The sequence below is a fragment of the Genypterus blacodes genome, unplaced genomic scaffold (genome assembly GCF_046128005.1).
Source record: "Genypterus blacodes isolate CSIRO-AG114 ecotype Tasmania unplaced genomic scaffold, CSIRO-AGI_Gbla_v1 ptg000002l_1, whole genome shotgun sequence".
Lineage (NCBI taxonomy): Eukaryota > Metazoa > Chordata > Actinopteri > Ophidiiformes > Ophidiidae > Genypterus > Genypterus blacodes.
The window spans coordinates 405,131-420,111 of NW_027466816.1; the positions used below are offsets into that span (position 1 = coordinate 405,131).

General features: G+C 42.0%; 1 protein-coding gene across 2 annotated transcripts; it reads right to left on the reverse strand.

The window, feature by feature from the left end:
* Positions 1–9,442: 9,442 nt before the first annotated feature.
* Positions 9,443–14,420, reverse strand: pudp (pseudouridine 5'-phosphatase). 2 transcript variants are annotated; one of them, XM_076142101.1, is made up of 4 exons: positions 14,076–14,420; positions 13,646–13,864; positions 12,740–12,969; positions 9,443–10,075 (listed from the first exon to the last, which is right to left on the reverse strand). In XM_076142101.1, exons 1-4 carry the CDS (start codon positions 14,200–14,202, stop codon positions 9,899–9,901), a joined length of 753 nt encoding a protein of 250 aa, XP_075998216.1. In that variant the 5' UTR covers positions 14,203–14,420; the 3' UTR covers positions 9,443–9,898. The 2 variants fall into 2 exon arrangements, with proteins under 2 accessions (XP_075998216.1, XP_075998297.1); XM_076142182.1 differs by having other exon boundaries at positions 14,130–14,418.
* Between the last annotated feature and the right edge of the window lie 561 nt (positions 14,421–14,981).

The window sequence follows — 14,981 nt, forward strand, 5'->3', positions numbered from 1 at the left end:
AGTCCGGACTCTGGTCCGGATCCGGACCGAACCACAACTGTCTCTGGACTCTGATCCCGCATCCCGTCAGCGTTTTTTTCCCCCACCAACAGTCTGCGAATCAGAGGCTCAGTAGGTCGGGTCTTCGTGGAATACGTCAAGACAGTCAGAAAGAAAAAAAAGTCAGAGCGAGAGTTGACAGCGCATCTAGTTTCAGCTGTACTATAGCTTTCATCAGTTTCATCAGCAGGCAGCTAGTAGTAGAAAATGGCATGTTCAAAGATGACCAGTAAAACAAAAATGGACAGCGAAAATCGGCAATTCAAAGATGAATGGACTGAAAGATTTGCGTTCATCCTCCCTCCAGCGAGCACCAAATGTGCCTAATATGCCAAGAAACAGTCGCTCTTGTGAAGAGTGGCAATTTGAAACGGCACTATGACACAAAACACAATTATTTTGAAGCAACCTTTCCTCAAAATTCAGCGGTTAGAACCACAAAAATAAATGGGATGAAAGCATCATATGAAGCTGCAAGCAGGATCCTTGTTACATCTATGTCACAACGAGAAAAGGCAACTGAGTCCTCACTCAGAGTGGCATGGGTGTTGGCTAAACACAAGAAGCCATTCTCTGATGAAGAAATAATAAAAGAATGCATGAAGTGATGGAGACCATGTTTGAAGACAAACAAAAAGAGGAAATAACAGCTAAAATCAAGCAAATACCCCTCTCAGACTCCACAGCAACCAGAAGAACTGAAATACTGGCTAGTGATTTGATTAATCAGCTTTGTGATGGAATCAAATAAGCACAGTGCATTTCCTTAGCTGTGGATGAGTCCACTGACACCACTGACAATGCTCAGTTGCTGGTGTTTGCGAGATTTTATGATGAGGCAAAAGGGGAGTTTGTTGAAGACATGTTAGGCCTGACAAACCTCAGTGGACACTGTTGAGTTTGACCATATTCATTTCCATTTAACTGTGCTTGTCATTAAGAATTGTGTGATCTATGTCTAAGGGTTAACTATGATACAGAGAAGTCTGCTGACACAGAGATAGAGATTTTGATCTCAGGAAGCTTCAACTAAGGTGATCTACAACTGACAAGATCAGATTCTTCTTCTGTCCATAGCGGGGAGGTACAAAGTTCACATGCTGAGTCAGTTGGTATGAGTGGACAATGCGAGACAATACAGAGCACTGTGTTGTTGAGTGGAACATCTATCACAGGACAGTGATATCAAGTCCAGAGGTTTTCAGGATCAATGAGGGAATCAAGAGACTGAATGCATCACATGTGGTACATCAGGGATATTGGATGATGTGATCATTGGAAGGGGATCACTGAGAGAAGTGGTGATTGAATCAAGATGGAGAAGATGCCACTATCATATCATCTACAATGCACAGGATGCATGAAGAGGGATGTGCCAAGAGGACCTTTAAGATTTGTATTTGAGTACCCCTGTTTGATGTTATGTTACAAAGAAGACAGTGACAGAGAGTTTTGATTCAAATACGTGTTTTTGTTTTGTTTATCTTCTGACTGCAAGTATTAAGTTGACCTGAGAAGACTGAATAGACTGAATTTAACCCTTGTAATACACACGGACAAACTTGTAATTAACCCAGTGTGTCTGCCTGGCCATCAGGACACACTGATGCACACTGATGCAAGTGTTCATTGGTGAGTCGGCTGCGGTACTTGTTCTTCACCATGTTCATTGTTGAGAATGCAGACTCACACCTGTAGGTTGAGCCAAACATTGTGAGAATGTGAAGTGCCATCTTGTGCAGGAGAGGGAATTTAGCTGCAGTAACCATCTTTGTCCAGAAGGTCAGAGCGTCACAGTCAGCCTCTTTCAGTGCAAGGTTTTCCTGGAGGTCAATCAACTCACTTTGCAGAGAAGCAGCACTGGCCCATGGGAAGATTTGTTGTGCTTCTGCAGAGAACTCTTTGACATTTTTGACCAGAAATGGGTTTTCAATGTACAGTAGGACTTGTTGTCCTAATCTGAATTCATCAAAGCGAGCCTTGAAGTTTTCAATCAGCTTCTCCAGGAATTCAACATGATTCTGAGGACAATTTTCTCCTTTGGTCTGTTCCAAAAGTTTGGGGAAGTGGAGCAGACCCTCTTGTAGGAAAAAATAAATAAAAGGGTATGATGAAGTATCAAAAAGGTGTTCATTGGAATCCAGGAAATGTGTGTGATACAAAATATTCAAAAAGCTTACCTGTAGGCCACTTTTTTGAAAATCTCCAGTTTTTCTTCATTTTGCATGAATTCCATGAACTGTTTTGCTTTTGCACTCTTTTGCTCTGACAGAAACACTTGCAGCTCTTTCCTAATGGCCCAAAGCGCTCCAGGACCTTGCCTTTGCATAGCCATCTGATGTTGTTGTGCAGGAGCAAATCCTTAAAAGTTGCATTGACCTCTGTCAGGAATGTGCGCAGCAAGCGATGCTGCAGTGAGGATGATGCTCTCAAAAACTTTATGAGTCTCATCACTGTTGCCATGATTTCAGAGTACACTTCTCCAAGATTTGCACAAATGACAGATTGGTGGATTATGCAGTGGTATGAGATCAGGTCAGGGTGGTGATCTTTCAGGCGCTGAACCAGTCCTCTCTCTCCCCATCACGGCTGGAGCTCCATCAGTAGCAATTGACACCACCTTCTTCGATCTCTCTTTCACTCAGCTTTCCCATTATTGTTTTATAAATGTCTTCCCCCCTTGTGTGTCCACTGAGGTTTATCAGGCCTAACACGTCTTCAACAAACTCCCCTTTTGCCTCATCATAAAATCTCACAAACACCAGCAACTGAGCATTGTCAGTGGTGTCAGTGGACTCATCCACAGCTAAGGAAATACACTGTGCTTTTTTGATTCCAGCACAAAGCTGATTAATCAAATCACTAGCCAGTATTTCAGTTCTTCTGGTTGCTGTGGAGTCTGAGAGGGGTATTTGCTTGATTTTAGCTGTTATTTCCTCTTTTTGTTTGCCTTCAAACATGGTCTCCATCACTTCAGTCATGCATTCTTTTATTATTTCTGCATCAGAGAATGGCTTCTTGTGTTTAGCCAACACCCACAGCCACTCTGAGTGAGGTCTCAGTTGCCTTTTCTCGTTGTGACATGGATGTAACAAGGATCCTGCTTGCAGCTTCATATGATGCTTTCATCCCATTTATTTTTTGTGGTTCTTACCGCTGAATTTTGAGGAAAGGTTGCTTCAAAATAATTGTGTTTTGTGTCATAGTGCCGTTTCAAATTGCCACTTTCACAAGAGCTACTGTTTCTTGGCATATTAGGCACATTGGTTTGGTGCTCGCTGGAGGGAGGATGAACGCAAATCTTTCAGTCCATTCATCTTTGAATTGCCGATTTTCGCTGTCCACTTTTCTTTTACTGGTCATCTTTGAACATGCCATTTTCTACTACTAGCTGCCTGCTGATGAAACTGATGAAAGCTATAGTACAGCTGAAACTAGGTGCACTGTCAACTCTCGCTCTGACTTTTTTTTCTTTCTGACACAGACATGTCTTGACGTATTCCGCGAAGACCCGCCCTACTGAGCCTCTGATTCGCAGACTGTTGGTGGGGGGAAAAAACGCTGACGGGATGCGGGGTCAGAGTCCAGAGACAGTTGTGGTTCGGTCCGGATCCGGACCGGAGTCCGGACTGTGAGGATGCCTGACATAAAATATACCCTATTTTTGAGTTTAAAAAATGAATTTTCTTTATTTTTTTGGGGAAATATTTGATATGATCTTGACAACAGCAGTAGCAGTTTGAATCATTTTTAGATTTTCATTTTGACTATTTAACTTGTTATGCCATGTAAAACATATAAAAACAATGAATGAAACCTTGACCTCGAGATGTATGTTACATTTTTGTATGTTAAATGTCTTGACGTATTCCGCGAAGACCCGCCCTACCGAGCCTCTGATTCGCAGACTGTTGGTCGGGGAAAAATTGCTGACGGGATGCTGAATGTGATTGGACCAAAGCGTTGACAGACACACACACTGACAGCGGAACAGTCGGACATGCAAAGCGCTGTTTGATGTGGACATAGCGGAGAATTTTGACTCGTTGCGTTGTGGCGATGTTTCGCAGATAACACAGATAATACAGATAATACATATGAAAAGTATAATTTGCTCAGAGTCCAGAGACAGTTGTGGTTCGGTCCGGATCCGGACCGGAGTCCGGACTGTGAGGATGCCTGAGAGAAGCAGTTATTTATGTCATAAAATAACTGCTTCTCTCTGTGCACCTCAGAGCTTGTCTCCCTCTCAAATACACTGTTCACTTTACTTTTAGCTCCCTCACTGGGACGATCAGCTCATATTGTTCAGCTGGGCAGCAACCTTTGTTTGACTGCCTTGCTGCAAATGGGTTTTGTAGTCTTTTAATGGATGCCATGATGGTTTGTAGTTCTTGCTGCAGTCACCGGGAGGGGATGTATCTCCCCTCTATGACACGACCTCTCATGACATCACAATATATCACTGTCACAATTTCCCTTCACATTCCCTGTAATTCAGGGAATTCCCTGTAGTTCCCAAATCATCTGTACTTCACATACATTCAGTCTGTACTGATGTTAGTGAGATGAAAGAGAGTGTGGAACTATTTTCATGAGGAATTAAAATAGTTTTGGAATGGTCTTGCAGTTGTTGGTGATATTACTTTATCAAAGATTGCTATCAAAAAAAAAAAAATAATAATAATAATAATAATAAATTAATTACTTTAATAAATTAAAGTCCTCGGGGCACCACCCTGTTTGTTGGCACAGGGAACCAAGATAGCATATAATTGACCTAAACCTTAAAGATTCACCATAAGTCTTAATTATCAATTAAAATTATCAAATTAATTAATAAATTAATTAATTGGGAATAATTTAAAGACTAGTTTTGCGCTCGAAATCAGTCTAGAAGGGTGAAACTTGACGTGCGTAGAGGCTGATAAGCATACAGACATTCAGAGCAAACAATTTCAGACACTTCTTGTTAAAATATGAAAGGATTTATTTACTCACAATAATAACTAAGGTCATTACCATCAATAGAGTAAACCGGAAAAACATAAACAATACCAAGAAGTTCAGTGTGTGTGAGAGTGTGCTCCGCCCCTCAACACGGCAGAAGATGGGATGGATGACAGTCTTGGGGAGGCAGTGGCTCAGTGGGTAGTGCTTCCGCTTGGGAACCAGAGGGTCGCCGGTTTGAGCCCCTGCCGAGGTGCCCCTGAGCAAGGCACCGAACCCTCAATTGCTCCCCCCTCTGCGAAGGGTGGTAATGTAATGTAAGTTGCTTTGGATAAAAGCGTCTGCCAAAATGATCGTAATGTTATGTCTTGATTCAGGTAACTTGTGAGGCGACAGAGTGGCTCAAAGCAATGCTTACAATACACAAAATCACAAACGGCGCACATGCGATCGGTGTTGATTAGCACCCGGGGAAAAATTAAAAGAACACACTTGTAATATTTAGCTTAGTTAAGAACACATAGTATCCTATCTAATGCACATAATATCACTTCCTAACTCTTTGTCTGCCCAGACATCTAAGCCTTACTTGGTGGAATTACGTCCGTGTGGTAATTCACAGTAGAAGTAGTTGAGCAGTCCGTTGTGTTGAAGATCTAGTTGGGTCGTGGGTTTAAACAGATTCAGGCGCTGATGAGTTGATCATAGGGCAGATCTGCAAGTCCTGGATTCTCCTGGTCCTTGTGGGGAGGCCTGGTAGTTGGTCGACGGGGAATTTGAAGAATAGAGGAGGAAACGCTTCTTTCCTCGGGTGTAATCAGGATTCAGGTCGAGCAAACAAAGGGGATCTCCCCAAGTTTAGAGAAAGAAAAAGGTGTTCACTGAGACAAAGTTTGGGCCTTTGTTCAGGGAGAGAGGAGAAGTTTTTTAACGGCTTCAGCGGCGGAGCAGTAAAACAGAGAGAGATCTTGGGGTTCGCTGAATTTGGGAAAATCCAGGGCACATTCTTGAGTTCCTTGCGTCTCCTTTCTGCTTGGAGTTGAGCTGGAGAGCATTATCTGAAAACTGAGAGAGTCGGGCGAGTAGTGCATGCCTTTTTATAACCAAGTAAGTCAAGGTGTGAAAAGGGGGTTGACCCCAGGTACAGTGAGTGTTGTAGTCTTGTAGTTCTGTTTTGTGACAGAGGGCCGTGTGCTTGGCCTTGGCCATGTGGTTCAGGCTTGTTTTGTAGGCCGCAAATTTCAATGCCTGAGAACTGGTATTTGCCCCTACACAGTGAAGCACGTTCTCTGTACAGTTTTGGAATGTTTTCCTGTTTGGAAGAACATACACTGGATTGAGAGCCTGGGTGGAGCTTCCTTTGTCTTCCAACTGAACTATTGGATGCACAGTTCTCATGTCTCATGTTTTTTGTGGACCCTGCTCGACGTGACAGATTAATTCTACATTCTGCCTCTATGTTATTATAACTGTAAAAATGCATCCAAATGCTGTTTTTTTTCGAGCTGTCACTCATTTCTGTTTCTCCCTGCCCTGCTCTGTACCTGTACTGGTCAGCACACCCGCCCCTCCCTGCTTGATGTTATGATCCTTGTCTGTCTTTGCGTGAATTGGTCGAACTGTCACAACATCAGTTCAAACGTTCAGTCTTCCCCGTGTTCATGGCACGGAGAAGTCCATCCTATCATTCTGTCTTGGTGAGGTGGCGCTCCACAGACGCGTTTGCGCCGCAAATGAGACACGCACACACTTGTCATTCACATTCGTGACTCTTTTTAATTCCTCATTCACAAAAACTACATTGATCAGATAAAACTAGCAGGGGCCTATCTTCTCTGAAACCTCACTGTGTCTCCTCTGTAAAAATGGAGGACACACTATTTAAGGGGAAGGTAGTAGGAAGGTGGAAAAACTGCAATTGTACTTCTTAGAACGGATGCTCAGCCGAGGGAGAAGAAGAAACACAAACAAGTTCGTATCAGATCTCCTCCTGGAATGGGAGACGTTCACTTGAAAGAGAAAGGAGAAAAGTTTATGGGTCTCTGTAAGAGCACAACCTCAACCAACCAATGATAGCAGCATACCAAACCAAAACCAGACAAGCTGGGAAAAGGATTGGAGGCCAACACCACCACCACTGTGTTAAAGAGAAAATTATATATTTGAACCTTTTACTGCAGCAAGTTTTCTTTAATTTTCCCAGTGCTGCTTATTTCTCTTTCAGACAGTTTCAGGCTAAGCACAGAGATGTAGTGTGTTCATAACCGCACACAAGCATCCAGCATAGTCAAGCCCTGACTGTTAAGACTGATAAGTCACGCTTTAACTTGAACTTGAGAAAATCTTGGTGTTCCAAGCTGTCACTCCACCACTGATTTCAACATCCCAAAGAGACACAGACCTTGTTTTACATCTGGCTTTATCCGCTCTCTTAGTCAGGCGGGGAACATGGGAAACTGGTGGTAAAGTGGGGAGTGAAAGCGTGCAGGCCAATACAAAAATTAAGGTTCAAAAGCAGCCTTCAATAACAAAACGCAAAAGTCAAGGGAGAAGTGGGGTAAGACAATTGATAGGCACAAGTAGCCACACGGTGTGAAGTCCAGAATTAATAAAGCAAACTGAAATCCAAGCCAGGCAGGGAAAAAGTGATCCATACTGTAAGACAACAGGAGAAAAGGAACACCACATAGCAGACATGGTTGAATAACTTACATGGCACTTGTGAATCACCTCAAGGAAAAACAAGGAACTGAGGAAACATCTCAGTCATCCAACAAGTCAAACAAGTACGCTATGGCAAATAACGAAGGACAACAGGCAGGTATACACATATATTGGGGAAACTAATGAGGAACAGGTGAACCAAAACCCAGTCAAGGCTTTAAACAATAAAGGAGCAAACACCTGTGGATTGTTAGTAACCATCAGTGTGAAATACATCTTATGTTGTCCTCACCTCACTCAATATCAGGTCATATTTATAGAGCTCATCTGTACTCTTATTTATATCATTGAATAAATCCTATAATAAGCAGACAAATATTAATTGTGAATACAGTGTGTATAGAAACGTACGTTGAGATGTGCTTTGTTAGAAAATCTCCTGTTCATTCCTGATCAAATTATATATATATAGCAATTCTGGTTGCTGTGTGCAGACCTTGAAGCTTGTCCCAGGTTGTGACCTCACACACTCATCTAACATTTATCCTTACAGTGGGTCCAAAAATAAAGCTGATGATTTGTGTGGCTTGTGAGGAGGTTTTGTGTCATTATCATCACTCAAATTCCTCCTCATTTTCCCTCTTTTCCAAGTTTCTGATGTTCTGTTCAGCTTTGCCTTCGGGGTCTCCTTACACATAGAATCAATAGTAAACCATTGTAGGATCTTAAAATATAAGTTTGCAATGTTTTGGTGTCACATTGAAGGATTCCATTGGTCTACAAAATGTTTGATTTATAGCAGTTTGGTGGATTTCATACATCATTGTGGTTTTGTTGATACCCTGAAAACCTCCACTTGTGTGTAATACAATTCTGACCTTTGATACTATCAGTCATCTGCCCTTCATATGACTCATATCAACAATAAGACAATCATTGGCTTTGATTCCTGCTTTAAGCTTTGTTCTTTTCTAATTGTTCAAGTTTTTACTGGTAACTCAAGTAAACTGCGCCTTCTTTAAACATAAAGGTCAATCTCACATTCTGTGGGTAAGATCGTCTTATTTAATACAGTGGCTGAGACCAAATTCCACTTGCCCTGGTGTTTTTTTACTTGCATTATCAATTTATGTTTATCTTTATTCTTTAGGGAATTGTGATTGTTTGGTTTGTGAAAATTGGCCTGTATTCAGTGATACCACCAAGGTGATTATAAAAGTGTATTTTATGGCTTTTAAGGGTTATAACAAATTTAGAGGGTTGCATGATTTCTTGTTAATGACCAAGAACTGTGGATAACATCATTCTGGGTCTGATTTCATGTCTCATACAGTGAATGAAAACTGGTATATGTCCTTTCACACAGCATCATTTAGCCTTGGGAACCTAGAGACACACATTGATGACATGATGCACTAGAGAGACTAGCAATGCAATGTAAATAGACGTGTGTGTGTCGGTTAGGGTTGTGATATGGCCTTGCTCCAGGATGAAAGGACAGGAGCTCATACAGGGGAAGTGCTTGGGAAAGGAGGAAAATTGGTTTTCAGCCATGCACCCAAGGGAGCTACTTCAGCTCCAGCTTCAGCAGGCGGAACGTGAAGTGTAGAGAGCGCAGATGAAAGGGTGAGGATGACTCACAGCCTCTACACTGGATTACACTGTGTGCATTTCAATAAGACATGTTCAACTCAACAGAGGCACCCAAGTATGACAAGGAGAGACAGATCCATCAGACTGTTTTCTTAATATCTCCAGAACAAAAAGGATGTCCATAACAAAGGAAAAAAACATTTTATGCAGGTTTTTTTTTATTCAAACTAAATCATTGTGCAGTTTGTTTGCATTGAGAAATCACTAAATATAGAACATATGATTTGATCAATTTAAAAAGGAGGTTTGTATGAATCTATTTCCACTCAGCAAAATCAGGAATTCTGTATCTGGTGTCCATGTCACCTGGTGCACAAACATAAAGATGATTGACACTGCTGACAGCCATGAGAGAGGAGTCAGTGTCTTCGAAACAATGACTAGGACATGAAGAGGTTTGAGATGTTAAAGTGTGTCCATTCTCCATTAAGCAGCAGGTAAGCGTATTTATTCTGAGTGCTGAGTTACATTAACTTTCATTAAAGTCTGGCAGAGAGCGAACCTCATCTCAGCAGGATGATGCGTGCTGGGAAACAATCAGGGCACTAAGGACAATGAAGGTTTTCTGCTGTGTGGTTGCCAGTTTTTGGGCTCAGTCGTATGCAGGAAGGCCGAAGAGCTGCGGATCAAATTCCTCCATGCTCCTCAAACGCAGTGTGGCCTTCTGGGTCAGGCTGGGGTCCAGGTTGTCATCGGGGATCATCACCACTTGCATGCCTGCCGCCAGTGCCGCCTTCACGCCGTTGGGAGCATCTTCAAACACCAAACACTGAACAGGAGAGGACAGGAAACAAGGAGACATTATCCTGGAACTACAAAAAACAAGGGAGTAGATCTAGAGGCAGTTGTATGATATGCAGATCTCCTCATACGTCATGTTTCTGCATGGTCACACTGCGTCTGAATCTACACCAGGGGTGTCAAACTCAAATACACAGTGGGCCAAATCCAAAGCTGAGACTAAGTCGCAGGCCAGACTCTATATTCTATATAGTCTGACACACACACACACACACACACACACACACACACACACACACACACACACACACACACACACACACACACACACACACACACACACACACACACACACACACACACACACACACACACACACACACACACACACACACACACACACACACACACACACACACACACACACACACACACGCGATAGAAAACAATACGGGACGGCTGATCGGTCTGACGGGGGCTGGAGGGACAGGGTACAAACACAAGCACAAACATTTACATGCAAGGGGACTTATACATTTATTTCAAATATTTGCTCTAATTTGCTCTTGCTTGCTTAGCTTGACTGACTGATTCTCAAACTAAATGTAATACAAACAAATGGGTAAAGCTTGTGTCTCTAAAGCGAACCTCAGTGTCTAACAAAGATACATGCTGATAAATGATGTCAAACAAAGCCGTGACAACCTGATGCACTCGTATATACATACAAAAAAGGGAAAATGGTGTAGAAGTGTGTGTATGCTTGTATCAAACATGCATTGTTGTGTATAGATAAGTGACAGTGACAGATTGTGCCTCCCGCCTACATCTTGTAAATAATGGTGGAGCCCAAGGCTACCTGAGCGAGGGACACTTATTCATCTCTGCTATGGAATGTGGAAATGACGCCAGTGTTTATGATTGGCAGACCTGTGTGTGTTTGCGTGTATAAACAGTTACAGTATTAGGTCACGTGTGTCCCTGGGGTCAGCGTCTAATGACTAGCTGCATGCTGTGTAGTGCAGTGTAGTGAAATGAGCTGAAACAAGCTGTTAGTTTTTCACTATTGCCAAGACACATTTGTTGGAACCTTCACACATTTACTCTGATCCTTGGAAAAAACAAACTATAATGTTCAGGTTTAATCTGAATGAATCATAGACGTCCTGATAAATTGAATACTGAATTAAGAAAGTTCATTATCAATATTGTAAGAGAAGCATCACACATCCTGCCAGCAGAGTAACTGTCCTTTAGTATGTTCACACAACAAACTCTACTCTGATTGATGATTGATCTGATGAAATACTCTGGTTAAGGCATAAATCAACATGTTTCAGATGACATGTAAGATTCTGTAATGAGACTAAAATTGCAAGAGTTAACTCCAGAACAGAATCAGATGATGTGATGTGTGTAAATCAATATTTTCATTATATTCAGAGTGAGACACCTCCGCTTGCATGTCCTCACCTGGTGGATCTCCCATACTTCAGGACTCACTGCCTTGCTTTACTTGAGGGAAGAGGTCATAAACATTCTAGTGAAACAAGCTACTGTAGATCGTGTAGAAGGATTTGTCAACAAATGAATTTTAAAATTAACAGGGTTGAGAAAACCCCCCAGAAAAAAAGCAGAAAATGTGTTTCAGTGTGGAACCAAATAGCACAATTCATGTCCTGAAAGATCTGTCATAAGGAGAAACTGTCCAGATTGAATAAGATTCACTTCTTGCTTGTCTCATAACTTAAAAATGAAGTTTTATCAAAATCATTTTCGGAGAAATCCTACTAACTAAATTATAAAGCAGAAATTTCAAATAAACTGAAACACTGTGAGGTCATAAAGTTCTGCTGCAGTGAATAAAAAGAAGTAACATATTTACAGTTTTTAAGCAGAGTGCTGATCTCTATGATGTGGATCCCTGTAAAGCACTGACAGATCCAGAGGGATCAGAGCTAATAAAGTGCGGGGGAGGGGCGGGGCCGTGAATCATACGCGTGCTGTGTTGAAGCAGCATCGTTACGTGCTGAAGTCTCTCTCTCACACACACACACACACACACACACACACACACACACACACACACACACACACACACACACACACACACACACACACACACACACACACACACACACACGGTTTATCATAACAGCACAGGCTTGCATGTTTGTATAACCATTGAAATATTATTAAATTACTGAAATCTCATTGTCGCCCCGCAGCAAAGACATCACAAAACACACCAGAGACTATGGTAATGACTCGAGCACACCAGTCCAATTGAAAATGGCTGCAAAAAGGTGGTGCATTTCATAACTACTTTCAGTGTGAATTCAGTATCCAAGTGTTTTAACAGCGTTTTTTTAAGCCAAGACAACACCCTTAAATGGTGCAGTGACATGTTGATTTTTGCACACAGGGTTAAAATTGGAAATGGAAACACTTCTTGTTTTTACCTCCTTCCTCCCTGCTTTCTCTCCCTCTATTGCACATCCCCACCCCCCTTTCCATCATGGAGTAGGGGCTCGGGAGTGACACAGCCTCTTTCGCTTATTTTACTGAGTAAGATAAATATCAGATCAAACTAGACAAACACTTGATCAGATCAACTTCTAAAATGTTGACACACTTGATTAATTGACAGGATTCATGATCAGAGGAGCTGGTACATTGAATCAGTCCGTACCGTCTCAGGAGAGGTTGGAGGCTGGAATCTGTCGGCACACACCAGGAAAGAGTCAGGGAGAGGTTTGCTGTTCTTCACCTCAGGGTCGTCGCCCACAACAACGTGATGGAACAGATTGAAAAAGTCCACATGACGACTTGTCTTTAGCTTGTACGTCACTGTTGCCGAGCTGGTTGCCACGGCAACGGGAACATTGTGCTTCAACAGGTGCTGAACCAGCTTCTCCACACCTACAAACAAACACACACATGCAACAAACAGTAGGGATTAAAAACTAAATGGAACTTTTTCTTCTCTTCTCGCCCAATTCTGACTTTTAACATATTATCAGATTTGTTTTACTGCATCTTCCCATCTTCCTTTCTATATATTCCATACATTAAATGAGTGTTCACACAGTTTAAACCTGAAACAGTTAATTAGTGGCAATTTAAAGAGGTTTAGAACACATCTTGCATGGCAAGAGAATATCTTTTCAGTGATTATTAAATAATTAGTTTGATTTATTTGATAGCTTATGTTGTATGGAACATATAAATCCAGCTGATTCTAACACTGGGTAAACACAGGCCTCCATAATTAACAACGCACAACTGAACTCAGATCTGTGTGATGACAGGCTCACTCAGGTGGATACAGCTAATCAAGAGTTCTGCTGTATCTCAGTATGCTGACTACACACTTCTACTCTAACTTCTTCTACTCCCAATTTGCACACTCTCCATATGCAATGGAGTGTGCAAGTCAGCAAATAGTGTACATGGAGCTCAGGCGGGCTCAAAATGGTGGTCAGGTAAACAAATAAACACAGATAATGAACGAATGGGCAGAGCAGGGAGGGACAGATGACACAGACACATGCCAGGTCAGGCCAGGTCAGGCCAGGTCACCGTACATGATGCGTACCTGGCATGAGTTTGGCAGACGGGAAGATCTTCTCCTGGATCTGCCTGGTCTCAGACAGGAGCTCCTCTGCGCTCATGGGGAGATCCAGAGCGTCCCGGATGATCTGAGCAGCATCCAGAGCTTTCTTCCCCATCACTGACGACTTCACCTCCCATGTGTACCGCTTCCCAAAACGGTCACAGATCTCCTGGAAGGACACAGTGTAGAGACGCTCTGTGTCTGTAATGAAGGAATACAGCAAGACAGCAAAGTGTCACTTCAGAATCACTTAGAATTAAATGATAGCTACACACACTTATTTTAATTATTATATTCATTGTACGTGACTGTGCATACATCAGCACAACACTGTTTAATATTTTTTTAAAGGAGGACATTGTCTCTACGGGTCAAATGTTACAGGTCTTTAGTGTGAGATGAATGAGTTTACCGACACATGCTGACGTCACCAAACAGCAGGTATCACATTGAAAGTGAATATTACCTAACAACAATCCGTCCATGTCGAAGATTACATGGCTCACCGGTTTGTAGGCAGCGTTGCTCTGCACAGCCATGTTTGCTTCTTTTCCGGAATGTCGCACTAAATTTCCTGGACAATTAAAAACTATCGCCTTCAGAGAAGTTTGTTTTGTGTCGTAACTTTGAGCTGGAAATGACGCCGAACATCCTGCCAAATAATGATTCACTGAAAACGTACACGTATTCAACCAAACACTTTATTGAGCTCACACCGTTATGACAAGCAACTATTCAGGGTGAAGGGGAGCAGACAACAAACCTAGGAAGCGTAATAGTGTTCCTGCCACTCGCAGTGGCTTATGGGTAATGGAGTAAACCGTAAAACGTTGTTGTGTGTCTTTTTTGCTTTACACTATTTGCCTCGCCCATATTATTTTATGGGCGCCCATATTATTTTACGATACATTTTTACAGAAAAGTCAGAATATGGCAATCAGGGAGGAGTGGTGGAGAACACGGAGAAAAACATTTATTTGATCTAATATGCTGGATTTTGTTCAGGGAGATGCTGTATATTCAAGTCTTTTTGATGATTAAATGTAAAAAGTACTTCAGTAAAAAGGATTTCAATACGGTTCCATCCCTCTTGATAAACTTATTTAAGTTTCATTTTCTGTAACTACATGGCTAGAAATGTACATTATTGAATTGTAAATCTCACTACATAGTTGAACTGTTGATCGATTATCATGAGATATGCTTGACCAGCAGTAACAGTGATGCTCATCAACCAGCTACCCAGCAAAGTTGTGTTGGTTGACCATCTGCATTAACCAGTGTAGACCAGTATGAGTTTCATGCTGGTCTATGCTGT

Coding starts and splice junctions, on each gene's coding strand:
- pudp (XM_076142101.1), bottom strand. CDS start 14,202: ATGGCTGTGCAGAGCAACGCTGCCTACAAACCGGTGAGCCATGTAATC. Junction 12,970..13,645: donor GTCTGCCAAACTCATGCCAG/GTACGCATCATG, acceptor GTTTGTTTGTAG/GTGTGGAGAAGCTGGTTCAG. Junction 10,076..12,739: donor CTCCAACCTCTCCTGAGACG/GTACGGACTGAT, acceptor TCTCCTGTTCAG/TGTTTGGTGTTTGAAGATGC.